The sequence below is a fragment of the Branchiostoma lanceolatum genome, chromosome 3 (assembly GCF_035083965.1).
Source record: "Branchiostoma lanceolatum isolate klBraLanc5 chromosome 3, klBraLanc5.hap2, whole genome shotgun sequence".
In the NCBI taxonomy this organism is placed as follows: Eukaryota; Metazoa; Chordata; class Leptocardii; order Amphioxiformes; family Branchiostomatidae; genus Branchiostoma; species Branchiostoma lanceolatum.
This window is the reverse complement of record NC_089724.1, coordinates 22,356,995-22,375,617: the sequence shown is the minus strand read 5'-3', so window position 1 is coordinate 22,375,617 and position 18,623 is coordinate 22,356,995. Positions and strand designations below refer to the sequence as shown.

At 39.9% G+C, this 18,623-nt stretch overlaps 1 protein-coding gene and 1 long non-coding RNA gene across 5 annotated transcripts in view; one reads left to right on the top strand and one right to left on the bottom strand.

Annotated features, from left to right (window-relative positions):
• Positions 1-14,595, bottom strand: part of LOC136431058 (shootin-1-like) — a 47,497-nt gene extending 32,902 nt beyond the window's left edge. For 3 of the 4 annotated variants that reach the window (XM_066422255.1, XM_066422256.1, XM_066422259.1), the window contains exons 1-4: positions 14,562-14,595; positions 12,396-12,509; positions 1,518-1,570; positions 378-438 (exon numbers count right to left, since the gene is read on the bottom strand). In XM_066422255.1, coding sequence (XP_066278352.1) covers positions 378-438; positions 1,518-1,570; positions 12,396-12,509; positions 14,562-14,580 — 247 coding nt within the window. In that variant the 5' untranslated portion in view covers positions 14,581-14,595. Of the gene's footprint in view, positions 1-377; positions 439-1,517; positions 1,571-3,606; positions 3,742-12,395; positions 12,510-14,561 lie in introns of those variants that run through there. The other variant, XM_066422258.1, reaches the window with a different exon arrangement.
• The window catches only part of LOC136431060 (uncharacterized), a 57,869-nt gene continuing 43,233 nt past the window's right edge, over positions 3,988-18,623 (top strand). Inside the window, exon 1 of the long non-coding RNA XR_010754977.1 lies at positions 3,988-4,458. This is a non-coding gene — a long non-coding RNA (uncharacterized lncRNA). The remainder of the gene's footprint in view (positions 4,459-18,623) is intronic.

The following is an 18,623-nucleotide window of genomic DNA, read 5'->3' as shown; positions in this document are numbered from 1 at the left end:
AAAGAGGAGTGTGTTGTACTTTTTAAATGTCAGTGCATGAAAATGCCATTATGTGTATGCTTTCTTATGGCTTGTTAATTTAAATATTTTATTCTGGTAAAGACTTAATGGTTTTAAAAACTTAATCATAAAAAACTTTAATCTGCATCCTTTTATGACTTGTCAAGGAAGAGTATAATTAGCTTTAGTTTGGACATCTCTGTGCTGAGGTATCCTGCTAGTAAAGAATTGTATATTTCACTCAGTGTAGTTGGGCGGCATGGAGATAAATATTTTCTATTGTTTTCAAACATTTGTTATCTGGTTGATGACTGACTAATCAATTGAATTGATAGTTGAATATTTTTGAATTTCAAATTCAATGTTAAACAGATTACCTGATTGTAGTTTCTCCAGCTGGGCTTCTGTGACCTCCAACCTCTCCGCCAATTCAGCATACTGGATGGAGAAACAATGAAAATGTTGAGTTATTAACATATGTTGAAGGCTCATCTACATTGCAGAAAAACATCACGGAAAGCTGATAAGATAATAAAAAAATAGTACATGTATCATATATGTTAGCCTGATTTCAATCAAGCGTCCTGTAACCGCTCTCCGCCCTGTAACCGCTCGCCGCCTAGGGAGGGGACAGAAACCCCCGGACAGCTGGAGTTTGTGTTATACAGACTACATATATATGAATTTTAAAACTTTTTTCTAATGTTGTGTCCTAGATTTAATTGAGCCTTTGTGGAGGGCTAGTCAAATTTTGTATGATCTTTGTTTGCTTTTGTAGATCTATGGCTTAGCAACTCTTAGTTTAGAAAAAAAATTCTAACATTTACCTTAACACTCTTACATGTGCAAAGAAAATTGTTTGTTTCACAGAAAATGATGATCATGGCAGAGGCCCAAAACTTAATACCAGTACCCACTTGAGTATATGATATGGTAGTGTGGGCAAGAGTATGGGACAGCCATTTAGTTTTGGGTGTTGATTGGTTTAGAGGAACAATTGTTCTAAAAGTCCAGAAGACTTTTTTTCTAACCATACCTACACATCATTTTAAGCTTAAACATATTTTCATAATGATTAACCAAGACTTGACAGTTGTTGACATTAATGAAAATTGGCTCCTTGCATAAACCTGATAAAGTTGCATAGTACTGGACCAAATGCCAAATAATCTACAAAGTACTGTATATAATCTACTGGGTGCTGTGGAGGAGGAGAGGGTCTAACATATTACATCATTGTTCAGGAATGCAGTCGACAAAATCAACATAGTCTAAAGGTTGACAACTAGTACAAAGATCAATTCTGACCACAGCCCTGAGGCTCTAAATCCAGGTGGTCAGAAAGAAAAAAATCATGACATTTCTAGGATAAGGACACCTGTCTTCTCATTCCAGGTAGCAGAAAACTTTCAGAAGTTGTTTAAACATTCTACTTTCACCACTGCCAAAAAACTCATATATTCTTCAGCTTGTGTTTGCTTATTGGCTATTTTTCTCCTTTTTTTTGCAGAACCTACCTGTTGTTGGTTCTCATTGTACTTCAGCTGCAGCTCAGAAAACTCATGGATTGCTGTAAACAACAACAACATAACAAATAAACAACAGCATGGTGGCAACAATCTGATTAAACCAACACCTAAACAAGTGCTATATACTTTTTAAAGCAGTTTTGAAAGTTCATCATTTGAAGATTACAGACTGTGATTAACACCAAGACTTGATGAACAACATGAAAAGAAAAATAATATCTGTATAGCTGGCTTGTAAAAACAATCAGGACAAAGTGCCAAAGAAAAATGCTGGAATCTTGACTATGCTTGACACTTTCATATCTTGCTATAAAAGGATATATAAAGAAACATTTTGGAAAGGTTGACATGTACACTTGTACTGTGCCATGAGTTCTACAGGTGTAACTGTTATGACTTTGCATTCACCATAATTGATTGATTGAGGCAGAAGTACACAAATATTTAAATCAATAGCTTGCCGAGCCAGTGGCTTTACACTAATTCAATGATGAACCTGGAAAGCACACTGTGTGTGTTGTTTTATCTGTTCAAAGAAGAATGTATTTTGCTATGTATACAATATTGAAAAACTAGTCCAGTTCTTGTTTACTTTGCTGGACTTCCTATACTGTACACCGCAAGGATAAGAACACATGTCTTCTCATACAGGATACCTACAAATGTGATGATCCAGACTTACAAGAACAGGGGTGACAAAGTATTCATTCAAATTTTACGGAATTCTTACGAGTTTAACAAATACATACAAATTTCACAGAAGTCATACAATCCACTACTTAGAAAATACCAGTTTTACAGAATGCTTACCATTTTACTAATGATAAGGATCATAATACTATGTATTCCATAAAACTTACATGGATTCTGTAAAATTTGTATGTTTCTTGGTAGTGGATTGTATGAATTCCGCAAAATCTGTACGTGTTTTGTAAAACTCATAAGAGTTCCATAAAATCTGCATGAATACTTAGGCACCCCTGAAGGAAGAATGGTTTTACCATGCCAGGAATTAACACTTTTTCCAAATTTATTCTGCTGATGATCTGATGCGACAACCTTGAAATTGGTTTGTAAATGGGTTGAATGCTTGGCAGCCACACAAAGGTAAGGGGGCGTGTCATGATCAACAAAGAAAGCAGTCGTGTGTATGATAAATATCACCTTGCATCTAAATATTCCTGACTTTTATGATAACTGTACAGATACATAAAAATGAAATCATTTGTACTATTACCTTTTAAATGATGTTGTTTTGATATACTTGTGATAGACAAAGTTACCTGAAAAATTGTGCTCATGCTATGTTGCTAACCTTGTAAAGGCTTCAAACTGACAAGATGACTGAAGTAAGTAAACATTGTTGCCTCACAACACGACCTGCATTGTATGGATACCTCCCTGATCTTCCATTTGCAGCAGTATACACGGAAATCCCATTTTGGACGTATTACCCCTAATTAGTGCGCTGCCAGGCCTGCATAAATAAGTCAGGAGGACGGCTAATTGCATTTTAGGATATTAGAGATAGTAGGCAGACAAAATTACGAGAAATGAAACGAGTCCTGCAAGCCAAATGTTCGGGTGTGTCTGGCGTACAATACAGAGAGAAATTTCTCGGATGTTTGAAGGTTTTGTCGGATTCTTGCCTGGAATCGTCGAAATTTTGTCATGTTTAATGCATAATACTTCCGCGTTTAATCCGCTGTGGCAAAACCGCGTCCACTGGGAATAGAACAAGGGCAAAGAACACATCATAGTCTATACATAGTATTCACTTCCGCCTTCGTATACCTGAATGTTTTACATGTTACCGATGATTGCTGCGATCTGCACCTTAACCAAAGCATTACATAGCTAGTAAAAGGGTCTGCCGTCAAAATGACATTAAACAGAGCGTGTATGAATTGGTTACAAGGCAATTTACATAAGAAAAACAAGCCATTTCACGTACACATAAATCTCGGCATGACAATAACACAACCAGGAAGTAAATATTTGGAGGCTCACAGGGCACGATCGAGCTGCGATCGCTTCACAACAGTTGGCATGGCATGTGACGAAAAGCTGACCTCACCTTTGATGCACAGCTTTTTTAGTGCTGAGAGGTTTTCCTCTGAATTTCGGAACTTTTTCTGCCACGAGTCCAGTTCCACCTGCAGTTCCTCCGCCATGTTGGCTTTCCTTTCCCGTTAGTCACCTTTGGGCGATACCAACTTGGGTACCAAATGGGGGCTCTATTCCATATTTCCAATATGTCGCGTCTTTTACATGAATTTCTCCGAGAAGCAAACCACAAATGACACAATAATCAATTTACTATATGTATCTATAGAAGTCAGTTGATACATTTCGTCGCTTTTGAAGTTTTATATGATACCTTCAAAATTGAATTAGACAAAAGCGGCCCCATCTCTTATAGTGGTCATTGTAAATGTGCTCAGTTGACCCGTGTTGACCCGCACGGAGGGACAAAGCTTTGAGAGGAAATTTGGTACCGGTGATTTCCCGCGTCCATTTCAGTTCCTCATCGGGTCTTCCTTTCCGGTCAAGATATAAATAGATATGCTACAGACTATGACATTTCCTTAAAACCGGTGCCGAAGAGAAGGGGGTCATAGGAAGGAATTCGTCTTAGAAATGTGACTGCCCTTCCAATGATTTAGGGGTTTGCACATGCCCTCTGCAAAGGAATCATGCTGTCCAGAAATCAGATCTTTTCAAGGAGTTCTCCTTGAGATTTGAAGCTAAGCAGATCGACATGTTGAACTGCGTGGACATGTGACTTCTCTGTATTTTGGGAAAGATGACTCAGTCTTGGAGGGAACACCAGAGGACTGCTCCTGGATTCTGCGCAATGCCGAATGAGCGGGAAATACAAAATTGATTGACAGCTCAGCGTAACACGTGCGTGTGACCAAGGCAGGCGGTGAGACAAACTCCTTACACAAATGTTTTATCACATTGCCATGATCAAATCCCCATGTCCCAAACAACAGTTCGAGAATCGAGTACAAACATAATCACTTGCGTGCTGATGGTGTTTTCAGCACCAGGGACAGACCTCTCTGTGTGTGTTCTGCACCAGGGATTGGCCTGTTTGTTCATGTGTATGGGGGGTATCAATTACCAGGGACATACCTGTTTCCTTGGGTGTCAGCACAAAGGACTGGTGTTTGTTTGTTTGTTTGTTTGTCTGTGTGTGTGTGTGTGTGGATAGTTGTTTGTTTCTTTGTTTGTCTGTGTGTGTCTGTGTGTGTGTGTGTGTGGATAGTACTAAGCACCAATGATAGCCCTGTTTACTTCTGTGTGGATAGTGTTCAGCACCAAGATTAGCCATTTTCACCTTAATATTTGTGGATAGTGTTCAGCACCAAGGACAAGGCTGTTTACTTATGTGTGCATAGTGTTCAGCACCAGGGAAAGGCTGTTATACATGTGTGTGGATGGCATTCAGCACCAGGGAAATGGACTTTCAAGTTTCTTCATCTGCAATAAAAGCTAGGATACTCCTCTGACCCATGTATACATCACCACCTGTTAGGATGTTTAAAGATGTAACTTGCAGTTTCCCTAAAGCTACTGCAAAATGACAGAAACTGTTGTAATTATTTCTAAAATGTAACAAAAACTTTACAAGTTATAAAGTGTCGAACTACAAAACGAAATGAGTTTTGCATGAAAATCTCACCTTTGTTGGTACATGTGGATTCCATTACAAGGTAAATATGCTTTGTTTTTCTCGCTCTCTTTTTTAAAGATTTTGGTCTCCAAATGATGTCATCTACACAATAATATTTGTATGGATGAATTCAACCACTATCACTATGACTGCATCATGCATTTTATGAAGAACACAACGTTAATAGTACCTGAAGTAAAAAACTAAGTGACTCAGAAACAAGAAAGGTTATAAAGGCCATAGCTATATAGCATGTTAAAGAAAATGCCTAACTTTCTATTTATAATGGAAATGTTCCAGCATTGCCTCAGTGTGTCTATATATAGCTATGAGTGATCATACCCTTTATCAGATATAGTCTCTGTTGATATGCTTATGGGGAATTTAGCTTGGAAAGGTCTAATATACAAGAATTGATATTTCAGGAGTAACCCAGCCCAGGGAGTTCGGATCACGTGGAAGCTTGTGTCAATGCCCTGTTGTGGATTGATATTCCTAATGTACCTCATCAAGGCAGTAGAGATACTAGGTAATGCTCCTCAGGCTGTCTTCAATGAGTTACATGGGTTACCTTGAAGCTTCCAGATGGCATTGTCCTCGGAAAGGATTATACGAGAATATCGAGAATATTCGAGAAATACAAGAATAATAAGACACCAGTACAGTTGGGCCAACTGCCATAATATCAGGATCCAAAGGGGAGATCCAGTTCCTTCAATTCAGTACAGCCGAAATAGATATACTTATATTATATGTATTTCAGCTTTGGTAGTTTTTTTTTGAGAAAAATTATTTCCATGTAACACATGTCTGATATAAAGTATAAATTACAGCAGTTGCCCTAGCTGCATTATCGCTGATCTTTAAATGCATTCATGTAGTTTATTGCACTGATATCCTAAATGTGCTTTCATGCAACTTCCTGGTCGGGTGGTTAGCGATTCCAAATCTGGAATACAAGGTCAGAGGTTCCAATGCTGGTTTGCCCACCAGATTTCTGAGCCCAGACTTTTTGTTGGATACAGTCCTTTGGAGGGGACATTGTAAGCATCATGTCTTGAGTCTGAAGGGAGAAAACAAGTTGGTATTCTATTGGTCCAAGGATGGTTTTTGAGAACTAGATTTTCCCTAAGAAATGGTAGAATTTTGCAACATCACAAAACAGGGACAGGAAATGTTATGAAGACATTATATCAGTTTGAGAAGTTAGATACTTGAAAGTGGGTAACCTGAATATTTGCCCAGGTTGCCCAGTCTGAAAGAGTGCTTTGAACCCCAAAATATCCAAGCATATGATTTGTTGTAGCCTGAACATCACTTGGAACAATGCCAGCACAACCTCCATGACTATCCTGAGGGGTAAGAGTGGTTTGGACACATTTCAACACTTCCACTGCTCTTTGCTCAACACTGTCGTAAATTTGACGGGGCTTGAAAGCTTGACAGGGTCTAAAGGATTAGACCTAAACCCCCAGAAATGCACCTCACAGTGGTAAGTAGCTTTGATATACAGGTATCTACATGGTAGGATTCAGATGGTTCCCCGTGATGGATTGTAATTGTTTTGTATTATTGCAATAACCTCTTTACTGATCAAATCTCTGTAAATTGTGTTCTTTTTCTCAAGGGGATATCATGTCAAGGGCAGTTCAGCTATTCACTGGGAAGTTAATGGTGGAGTTAAAAAGATTTTTAGTCTTTGTCTATGTCGCAAGTTTTCGAATTTTTATTTGTGAAGGATAAGAGTCATAATCATGAAGTGAAAAATGTATTTTAATTGTGGTTTAGTAGAAGTGTATTTTAGAGTTAACTCTTTCGCAGGTTCAACAAAACAAGCAGGAAACATGGATTGTAGGTGGGGATGTTGGGATTTTCAATAGGTTTCCGAAATAACACGAAACAAACAAAACAACAACAAGAAAATTTGAAACCAGTGTTCTCTGTAGCATCCCAAATTAAATGGCTTGCCACATGTAATGATTGATTTTGATGATGACATGTGAAAATATGGCTTATTACTCTATCAAAAATGTAGGATAGCAAAAAACCATCTTGTATAAGGATAACATTCTGTACCAGTAACGTTATGAGACAGTTACAAAGTGTGGAGTGTGGACATGAAATTTGCACTGTAACCTTCTAGATTCAGAGTTGTATCCCTGGCTGTACATACAGATTGGGTCATTGTACAGCACAGCTCTCTCAGCAATCTTCAGTGCAACTCCCATACGTCACAGTTCTTTACACATGTCGGACTTCTGTAGTATCAAGTATTCTCGAAGTAAACCCACAAAATGGGTGCCAAATATTTTAACAGGTGAATATGTTGTCAAATGTATTGCAGACCATTAAAGTGGACAGGTAAAACAATCATAATGGCTAAATCGTGCATGATATCAATGACAACATATTATCAGAAAGCTCAATTTAACAATAAGTTTGGAACAATCATCAACAGGCGGCATAGTTTTTCTCTTACAGGTTAGCAGAGAAATTTGTGATGCCACTATTTTCGTGGTTACGTGAACTGCTTCTAGGTGCAGAGACTGCTCTTAGCACAGAGACGGCTCCATTGACTTTTCTATAAAAACCCATTGGTGAAATTTTATAGCATGTTTGCCTCATTGTCTGGCTGTGCAGGCCATTTTCGCGTTATATAAAGTCGTATAAGCTGGGTAGACATGCACTTTAAGATATCAAGAAGTGGATTCCAGGATGCTCAAATTCCATTTCATTGTTTTTCATAATTTCGGAATTGCATTTTACGCTCATTTCAGAGGCTAATTCCCAGCGATTGCTCCGTGGCGGCGGCAGGAGTATCGTTAGACTGGAGTCATGGACTTGGGAGATAAGGGGATATGGAGAATAAAAGTGGCGAGACAGACCCCTGGGACACCTGGTGGTGCCAGTGGATTTAGAAATTCCACTTCTTCAGTGGCAGCAGCGGTGCAGTAGGGCTGCTAAATGGAAGCTGTCTGTCTGCTCTTCCACACAAATTTGTGATGGTATCAGCACTGGGCCCACATGGCTGGCCAAGCTGGCCTGAGGGTAGGGGGTAATTGCTCAGTTTACACTCGGAAGTTACAGCCTGGCTTGCTGTGGACAGACATCGTGGAGACATCCATGATTTAGAGCTGTTTCCATGGTGATACCGGCAGCCTTTATTGCATTTTATTAGCTGTACAGGGGGCTTATTGCCCCTCTGATGGTACTGTATACGTGCGGCAAGGAAGCATTTGGAGGAAAATAAATTATCCAGTGAAAATTAGCGCATTCCCTGCCCAGCGATTTTCACATCTGATAATATTTGCTGTTTCTCTCGATTGCGGCTGGCGCCACGATGGCGACGGGCAAAACCCGTGATGGACTCCGAGATCAAAGAGGGGCCGAACCGATGTCCAGCTGATTTATCGAGCTGGTTCAGTGTGTGAACAAGAAATTGTCTGTACCAATTTGGAACCAGATTGGGGGGATTTCTCGTCATTGTTGGTGGAGTTCCGTGCTATAAATTGTCCAACTGTGAGATTACTGGGCGCCACAAGGGAATGGAAACATATGGAAGCCTGGAATAAAGATGTCCCGCCAACAGCTTTTGTCTTAAACTGCCATTTCCTTAGTAAAACATTTGTAGCCCTAGTGGAAGGAAATGTGAAACGGAAGACATTGGCTCATACCATTGTATAGATCATGGTTCTCTAAGCAGTGCTAAAACTCAATTTCTGTTGATTCGAAATGGCAGCATTATTGGGAAATATATCTTGTAGCGGATTAAAGCCTGAAATTAGTTTAAAGGGGGGGATTCTAGCTAAAGTTAACTTCTTCATAATGTAAAAAAAGTGAAGTGCATATAAGGTAGTGACAGGATTGGGGGAGTCAGAATTGACTTCAAACAGATTGAAAGCGAAGGTATAGGAAGCAAGCTGACAGGAGAAACTGGAGACCAGGTATGGACATGTAGAGTAATATAAACAACAAAATGTAACTAGACAGCACTTGCAGAGTGCAAACAACTGGTAATACAGCAGAAAAGTCAAAATTAAGAATGTGAAGTTGGTTCATGAATATGATACTGAGTGTAGCTGGCTTTATTTGAAGGAAAGGTGTAGCATATTAACATAGCTGGTCAAAAACCTTCAAGGAACTTCTTGATTCTCTGATCACATATTTCTCTGTTCCAGGCCTACACAAGAAAGGAAAATTGTTACACACCAGTCACATCATTTCAAATAATCATGTTCACAGACTAACAAACTCTGCAAAAAACATAACCTTTCAGGAAGAAGAACTACGTAAAAGTTGTGTAGCTACAAATCCTGCAAACAGCTCTGTTCAACCCCACAGCTCTGTAGAGCAGGTGCTTTGTAAAACTTCATGATGCCTCTGTGGTGTCATTATCATGAGAACCATCTCATAACTTCTTTCCTGTAAATGCCAATGAAAGCAAAGTCTGCTTTATGCTTTTATGTTACAGCTTTTACGACTGCCCATAACTAGTCACTTTAGAGCAGTAGAAAAAGAGTAGTAACTGTATTTAATTGTACTTGGTGGGAAAGCTATGAAACTCACAGTCCGTAGCGCCCTTACTAGTGACCCAAATAGTATGAAGTATCTGTAGCTTGAAGGTGATCTTGTTACATGTAAATGAGCGGTTTCTCCAAGGTATCTGGTTAATGAGCTTTGGTCGTGAAACTTGCGGGATGAGCCATGATGTCTACTCTATCGTCACTGGTCTGGCGGGAACTCCGAAGTGCAATTTGACTAAGTAGGAAGCTGTAAAGATAAGAGCACAAGCCGGCCATATCATCGTTGTTTTTGCCTACGGACCAATTTTGGTGCCATTCCCAATTTAAAGGGAGAGCCGCTGTGTCTAGCAGTCTGCCACAACTGTTGGGTTGAATAGAACTCAGGAGAAAGGAACAGGCTTACAAGTTTGCAGGACAAAGAGGCATGACGCAAGCACACTTTGTGTTAAAAAGAAACTTTCCAGAAAATCGTTCATGTGAACTACAGCTCATCTGATGAAAATAAAGGTGACAAAGTTCTTGGGGGAGGAGAAAGGATATCCTTTATCTTTTGAATGCACAGAAGAGAAAATGGAACATTAGAGCATCTTGGTCAAGTTAGAATTTCCACATTTTTTTCCGATAATGTTTTCCAGGAAATGAAATGTTAGTGTCTGAATACATTGTCATTTTGACAACTTACTACACAACAGTCGAACTATTTAACACCAAGTACATTCAGAAATGTTGGGAAAAGCAGTATTCCTGCCATCAACTTACTACCTTGCTTAAAGAGTTACACATTTTGGAATATTCTCACAGAAATGTCAAGAAACTGACAGAAAATCTAGTGCCTTCTCATCAGATCCACCTACCAATAAACAATGGAGGCAAATGAGGGATTCTGTTAGCATGTTAGAGAGCTTCCTTGCTTGTAAATTTTGCGATACTCATGTGTCGCTTTAATGGATAACTCATCAAAATTTTGCCAGAAGGGGAGGCTGGAGCATCCTCATTACATGGTTGGAGAGAGACAAGAAGTCTACATTATAGACCCACCACCATTTGTGTTGTCGCGCCAACAGCAAGTAAACTAGCCATCACTCATAAGTTACACCAGACAACAGGTTTTATAAAGACATTGAGGATGATGAAGAGTTTACTGGCAAGCAGTCATCATGATCGTTAAGATGTAGTCAGAGTCAGACAGTCTCTTGTTTACTGTGTATGACTTCATTACCTGGCACCAAGTTGAAAGGGAAGTAAGTACAGGCCTGAAACATTGACCCGCTGTTGGAGGTTGGCAGTTGTTACTTAATCAGGTGGAGAGCCAAAATACCTGTGAAATGGAGGAACATCTCTTTTACTCCTTTAGAGCATGCTTAATGTGCAGTCTGGCACCAAATTGTCGCACTTAAAATTTTCTCAACAAAAATTAATGGCAAATGGCCAAGAACAGTGACACAGGATTGTGGTGACAATCATTTTGTTTTTCACAGTTGGCATGGGTGCTGGGCAGGGAAAGAACAAAGATAACTCCTACAAAGATATCCTTAAGATTTGAAGCTTTCATTTGTTTCCCCAGACTTTCACTGTATCAGGATTGGTGCTCAGATAATAGTTGTTCCATTACAGTGATGCAGGGATCTCAAAAGTGTGTTAAAACTGCACACACACAAAAATTGCTCTGTCTATGGTGCTGAAGTTAAGGTGGTGAAACTTTCCATCACTTGCCACCCCGGTACTAATATTTTCTAAACAAAGACAAAGGCACTTAGTGTGGCTGAAGAGGTTAAAGTGGCCAGGAAAGGAAATCAAGTGTCCAATATTCAAAGCTGATGTTTTATAAAATCAAATGCTGTACTCTCCATGGAGGGAGGCAAGGGACACTTATCAAAAGTACAAACTTTGATACATGTTATGCAAATTTCAGTGTATTACAGGTCCATACGACTGCAATAAATTTTAGATTCTATGTTGTAAATCATGATTGGACGATTTTGTAGTTTTGATTGAATATTGATTTATTCCCTCCTGGGGATCTCTCATATGACATTTCACATCTTGTATGCAGTGTTATAATAATTGTATTAATGAACATTTCTCCAGGGCCACCAACAAAATTTAATGTATTTCTTATTTCCCCAGGATATTGCTCATTATCACATGGCCAGTCCATAGTTTGTGTAACTTCATAATTGTATTTTTCAATCCTGAAAGTTGAAAATAACCCCCAATATAATTCTTACCTACAAATCAAATTTTCTACAAATAATATCGTTGATGTTTTATATGGTTTTGCTCTTGTTAGGAATCCTCAGCAGTTATCTTATATATCATGTGTTATATAATCATTGGACAAGACCTCTTGGTTACCATTGAGCTATGAGGATTGATACTTCTTCTGTTTATTAGGACTGCACACTGTAAGCTGTGATGCACTGCTCATTACAGTTTCCAAAAAGAGCAAATGGCATTGTAAAGTAAGATTGAATCTTCATATGTCATATGTTGCATCTGTCCTTACAATCAGTGAAAAAGTTGCTTAAAACACTTTTGGCTGCTAAGAAGGAACAAATAAAATTGGTGCGGCCCGAGCTTCAAGCTCAACAGTGCATAAGAGTCAAATCATAGGTTGTAATTCATGAGGTGGTGATTACTGTGGTACAAAACAGACCATACCATATTTCTCCTGGGTCCAGACCAGTGCAGGGAAGCGTAGATAATCGTGGGATGATTCGTCCGTTGATCTGTAGGGACTGCTTAGGATGTCGCAGGGACAAGATGAGTTTCTGCCTAATCCGTACAGGAAAAATGTGGTACTGGTAGATAAGAAGGAAAATTAAAATGTGTGAATCCAGCTCACTCGGGACCACCCCAACAGCTGGTCATTTCAGATGATGAAAAATACTTAGCAATCTAGGCACAAAATATTACTAAGAAATAAAGTGTCACAGTATATTCAAGCAAACTCTCCTCATTTTGTGGATATAAAAAAACAAGGCATTTGCCAAAAAAACTCAATGTTAAATGACTGTAACCAAATAAAAACAAACTAATCTGTTTCTACACTTTCATCTTTTCGAAAAGTGAGAAGAAGTTGATGCTGTTCATTGTTCTAGTTTGAAAGTCTAACTTGAACTTAGTCTATTGGGGTAGTACCTCAGTGCTGCAAAAGGACAGTGGGCATCGTCTGGTGGTGTGATCTAGGAAGATAAGTTAGATACAGCTAATGGCTAGCTAAGGCGTGTATAGTCTCGTTCACGCATAATCAGTGGACTCGGATGACCTGTTTGTCAAACAACTTACAGCCCAGAGCAACAAGTAGAAAAACGTTTAAAAACAAAATGTGCCCTGACCATTGTAACTCAGAGAGTTTGTGCGGGATAGTTTCAAAAGTGACATCATGATGCCAAACAAAGCAACATAGTAATGAATCGATTCCCTCACTTTGATAGTTCTTACAATGCAAAAGGTTCAAACTTAATCTTTTCTGTGTTAAAAAAATTCTAAAGCCAGGTCTACCTGATAAAATATAATAACATCCTCCTAATCCAACTGCCAGTTGGTTTAACTGTATTTTGGGGTCCTTATTTTTGCCTACCTTTCTGTAGATCATTTGTTGTTAAGTGTCTTGTTGTACACATAGGTACATGTATTGTGGGAAGGTCTACAAACAAACAAACCTACATTTGCAACAAGGCATGTAGAAACATCCCTTTTGGATTGGGTTTGAATTACCCCCTGAGTCATCAACTACACAGCTCAAAAGTGTTTCTTCTGGAAACAGCTTACAAATTTGCAAGTCTGCCCCAAGATTTGTTAGGAATAGGATTAATCAAGACTGGGTGCCATCAGGGTGCTGATGTGATGGTTTCAATATGGTTTGGTGATTTCCCCTGTGTCAGCTGTGTTTCCATCATTACCAGTGCCGCATCTTTATCATGGTTAAGCTTGGGGCAGAAACTTGAAGAGGAACTCATGAAGTGTCTCAGGAAAAGTCTGTTGTTTTGGAGAGGGCCCGCAGAATGCATGGCATGGAGGAAAGGCTTGTGTGAAAATGTAGATGTTAACTTTCGATACAATAGGTGGTTAAGGCCTATTTTTTTCTCTCAAGTATTTTCAAGAAGGCTCAATGGTAAGAGCTGAGACTAATTTGGAACCAGGGCTCGAAATAGTGGGTGCATGTGCACCTGTGTGCACCCAAAATTGGATCTGTGCACCTAATTTTTGACTGTGGGTGCACTAATGCACCTAGATATTTTTTGTAGGCTATAGGGTAAAGGTACTATAGTACACTAGTAAACAGTATCAGAAAAAGCAATATAACCCTTTGTTGCACTTTCTTTGATGCACTACTTGTCTGAAAATTGGAAGCTATAGAATTACAGATTGAAGTTCTTGATTATAATTATAAGAGCATTAAACTGTAATTATGTTTTGCTGACATTCAACTTTATTTTATGTGGTGCACCCAAATTTCTTTCTGTGCACCTAATTCTCTTGGTAGGGTGCACCAGTGCACCTATTTGCAAAAATGGATTTCGAGCCCTGGGAACAGACTATATTTGTCTTGACCATGGTGCTGAAATGTTTTCAGCCATGTGGCACGGTCAAAAGTTGTTAATTACAGGGGAAAATTATAGGACTCTCATATTGCAACATGTGTAAGTTAGATAAAGGTGTTTATGACCAAGCATATATTACGCAAATGTATAAGTCATTTGCATGAATAGGATTGTTCATGGAGATATGAGGTCGTGGAACTCTTGTTACAGGAGAGTTCATTCCTGGGTCTCTGTAATTTCTTAGATTTGGTCCATCTATGCTTGGTGCTTGCCAACTTACCTGGGCTACTGTACTGCATTCTCACCTTTCTCAACTGCTCAGGGCCTGGACAGACATGTGGATGCGTCTGAATCCAGATGTGTTGCACGCTACATGTATATACATCTTTTCCTCAGGCCAAGACTAAAACAAAGTACAGGTACATTCATAATTTTTTGGGTCATTCCTATTACAGACATGTAACATGGGCACTGTACATTCATGGGTAGATAAAAACCTCCATACCCAGGGTACAAAAAAATGGCCATAGCTTGTTAAAGACAAGGCATATGATAGAATAGATGATAAAATCAAAAACATATACTGTAAACATAGGGGTATTCGTTCATTCGTTCCCAAAGTGAGAGTTTATGATGTTCAGAAAGGTAAATGCAAGGGTTGGCACAGGAAGTTTCTGTGCCCTCACACTGACTCAGGGAAATCGAGTAGGTGCCTCAAGCATGTTACAAAAGCCATTCAGATGGTACCTACTGGTTGTAATAATACAACACAAGGTGAAGAAAAAAAACCCATTTGCTATGTCTTGGCTAACTTGAATGTGTGAACGTGAACCACATAATTGACATGGATAGGCCTGACTCTCCCCCAAACCTTTCCCTGACACCTCAGACTGTTTTTCTGACCTCTGAATTTCATGCCACATAGCAGCAGGGTTCCCAATAGGCCCAAATTTAGCAGGGACTCAACTGTGGTGCCAACTCACCAAGTGGGAGTGAAACATAACAAGCAATGCCTTGGCCAGGCTAACTAGAGCTGGCTTTCCCCTCACGCCTTTGAACTTGAAAGGCTGGATGAGAACTTGCAGCTTCTAACTTAACCTCCTGGGAAGAGTGACATACCAAGAAGGCTAGAGTAGGGCCATACAACGGAGCATGTATAAAACGAAGTGCTTTTCACTAAGTCTAAGTCTTTTCAATTAAACATACATATAAGTTCGGGGGCTTTACTGGCAGTGGGGCTGCACCTCTTGGATTATCACTAGGCCGGCATGTCAGAGTTTATTATCTCCAAGCAGATGTAAGGTCAAGGTCAGTGTTTTAAGTATGCTTTAGGTTTTTTTATTACTCATTTTTTTCTATTTTCTTTTCCTGATCCATGCTTTCATCTCATCTCTTCCGCAGTTTGCAATGGAGATATAAGATCCTAATATTAGAACTTCCCTGATGGAGCTGCTTGTAGGCAAATTGAGTACTGCTTTCAGCAGGCCTGCGGTTATTCCTGGGATGTTGAGTTAAGTCTTTTAATCTTTTGTTCTTGGATGACCTACTTGGGCAGGAATGTATTGGAGGAGTGCCAGGTCCAGTTGCTGTCTACTGCCTGCCAATATGAGGTTGGTGTTCTTGACACTGGGCCAAGTCTGGCTGGATGGGGAAAGGGAACAAGAGCGCCAAGTTGTTGTGGCTGACTGAAGCCAGGTGTTAAGGTCCCATGGGCCAAAGCAAACATATCTCTTGCTCTTCATTCTTTTGTTGTTATAACATAATTATTTTATACAAGTAAGTTTTAGTATCCCACTTTTGAGCAAGGATCACAATGCAAAAGGGCCTTGTAGTAAACATGATACAGGTGCTATCGTACAGTTCCAACTTGGACAAGTCTAGGTAAAATTGAACAAGTATTACTAGTATTATGGCTGTAAGCTGACTTATGAATAAAAGGTTACATAAAATGGATTGTCACACTACTAGGGTACAATGTAGTACAACAGCCAGGTAATCAGAAAATCTGAATCTGAAAGACCCCTTCACAACCCTTTAGAACCTGACCGTCTTCCCTCAGCCAATCAGGAGCAGGGATTTCTTGTGACTAAATCCCATAGTAGGGTCCCCCAAGTGCCAGGGGTGTACTAACTAACCTGTCAATCAGACTATCAAGGAGACGCCCATGCACTAACCAACCTGTCAATCAGACTAACACAGAGACACCACCTTTCAGAAGGAAACCAAAGGGATTACAAGACAGCCTTGTCCATATACCAGTTTATTCAACTTCAAACAACAACAATTTCCGAAACACCGTGTCTACATGAAAGAAGGGAAAAACAAGGAATTTCTCATACTTATTGATCGTTTCCAGTTCTAAAACAGTCTACAACATCTTAACTTTCGACAAAGTCATGGCAAATAAACTGAAGGAAAATGGCAGTCATTTTCAAAAACAGTCTACAAATTACAATCTGAAGTTTCAACAAACTCATGGCAAATATAGTGAAAGAATCTGGGGGTTAACAAAATCAGTTTGATCTTGACATCTGCACAATGAACAACAGAATCAAACTTACGGTTTAGATCAAGACTGGTCGAACTCACTTGAAGCTGGATTTTACAGTCTGGCACTCTTATGCTACAACTTAGTACAAGGAAATTGTCACAAAGAGATGATACAGCCACAGGTCTAGGATGATTTTCAGTCCATTCGCATGATTTATCGAGTCGCCGGGGTTGCCAACTTTAGCCCCGGACTTGACTGCTGTGATGGTAGGTGACTGGACTGTCGTGATGATCGGGGGCCGGAAAGAACTGTAAGAACTGACTCCCGAACATGTTGAAACTGAAAGAGGGCATCTCGGCTTTAGGAGCCTGCCAAGTGAAATCCTGACCGAGAGAGCACAAAACGCACACTGAAAGAGCCAGAGGTAAAATTTTAGCAACCAGATTGGATAAAATCATCACATGATACTTCTCCACCAGGGCCTGACCCAGACAACCTGCCCTAGAAGGTGTCAGTTTTTCTGATTCAATTTTGGCGGCCAGCAATTTGAATGACAGACACAGGCTGGATTGTTTTCTTTTAATTATGCAGCAACACTTACATTGGTCCCACTAAGGTCAGAGGTGCTAGAGGATTCGTCATGGTCTGGCCATGGAAGCTTCTACTTTTTAACTTCCTTCCTTTGGCTTTTTGCTACAAACACCTTCACATCAACAAAAACGTTTGATATATATATTTGTATTATATGCTTCGGAAAGACAGTCGGGTTCTAAAATAGATAGGACCCGGAAGTGTATGACTATGTGGTTTTAGCACTGCTCCGTCCACCCTCGAGAGTTTGTTGGCATCCCTCGGGCTTCGCCCTCGGGAGCCAACAAACTCCTCGGGTGGGCGGAGCAGTGCTAAAACCACATAGTCATACACTTCCCGGGTCCTATCTATTACTTAGAACCTGACCGTCTTCCCTCAGCCAATCAGGAGCAGGGATTTCTTGTGACTAAATCCCATAGTAGGGTCCCCCAAGTGCCAGGGGTGTACTAACTAACCTGTCAATCAGACTATCAAGGAGACGCCCATGCACTAACCAACCTGTCAATCAGACTAACACAGAGACACCACCTTTCAGAAGGAAACCAAAGGGATTACAAGACAGCCTTGTCCATATACCAGTTTATTCAACTTCAAACAACAACAATTTCCGAAACACCGTGTCTACATGAAAGAAGGGAAAAACAAGGAATTTCTCATACTTATTGATCGTTTCCAGTTCTAAAACAGTCTACAACATCTTAACTTTCGACAAAGTCATGGCAAATAAACTGAAGGAAAATGGCAGTCATTTTCAAAAACAGTCTACAAATTACAATCTGAAGTTTCAACAAACTCATGGCAAATATAGTGAAAGAATCTGGGGGTTAACAAAATCAGTTTGATCTTGACATCTGCACAATGAACAACAGAATCAAACTTACGGTTTAGATCAAGACTGGTCGAACTCACTTGAAGCTGGATTTTACAGTCTGGCACTCTTATGCTACAACTTAGTACAAGGAAATTGTCACAAAGAGATGATACAGCCACAGGTCTAGGATGATTTTCAGTCCATTCGCATGATTTATCGAGTCGCCGGGGTTGCCAACTTTAGCCCCGGACTTGACTGCTGTGATGGTAGGTGACTGGACTGTCGTGATGATCGGGGGCCGGAAAGAACTGTAAGAACTGACTCCCGAACATGTTGAAACTGAAAGAGGGCATCTCGGCTTTAGGAGCCTGCCAAGTGAAATCCTGACCGAGAGAGCACAAAACGCACACTGAAAGAGCCAGAGGTAAAATTTTAGCAACCAGATTGGA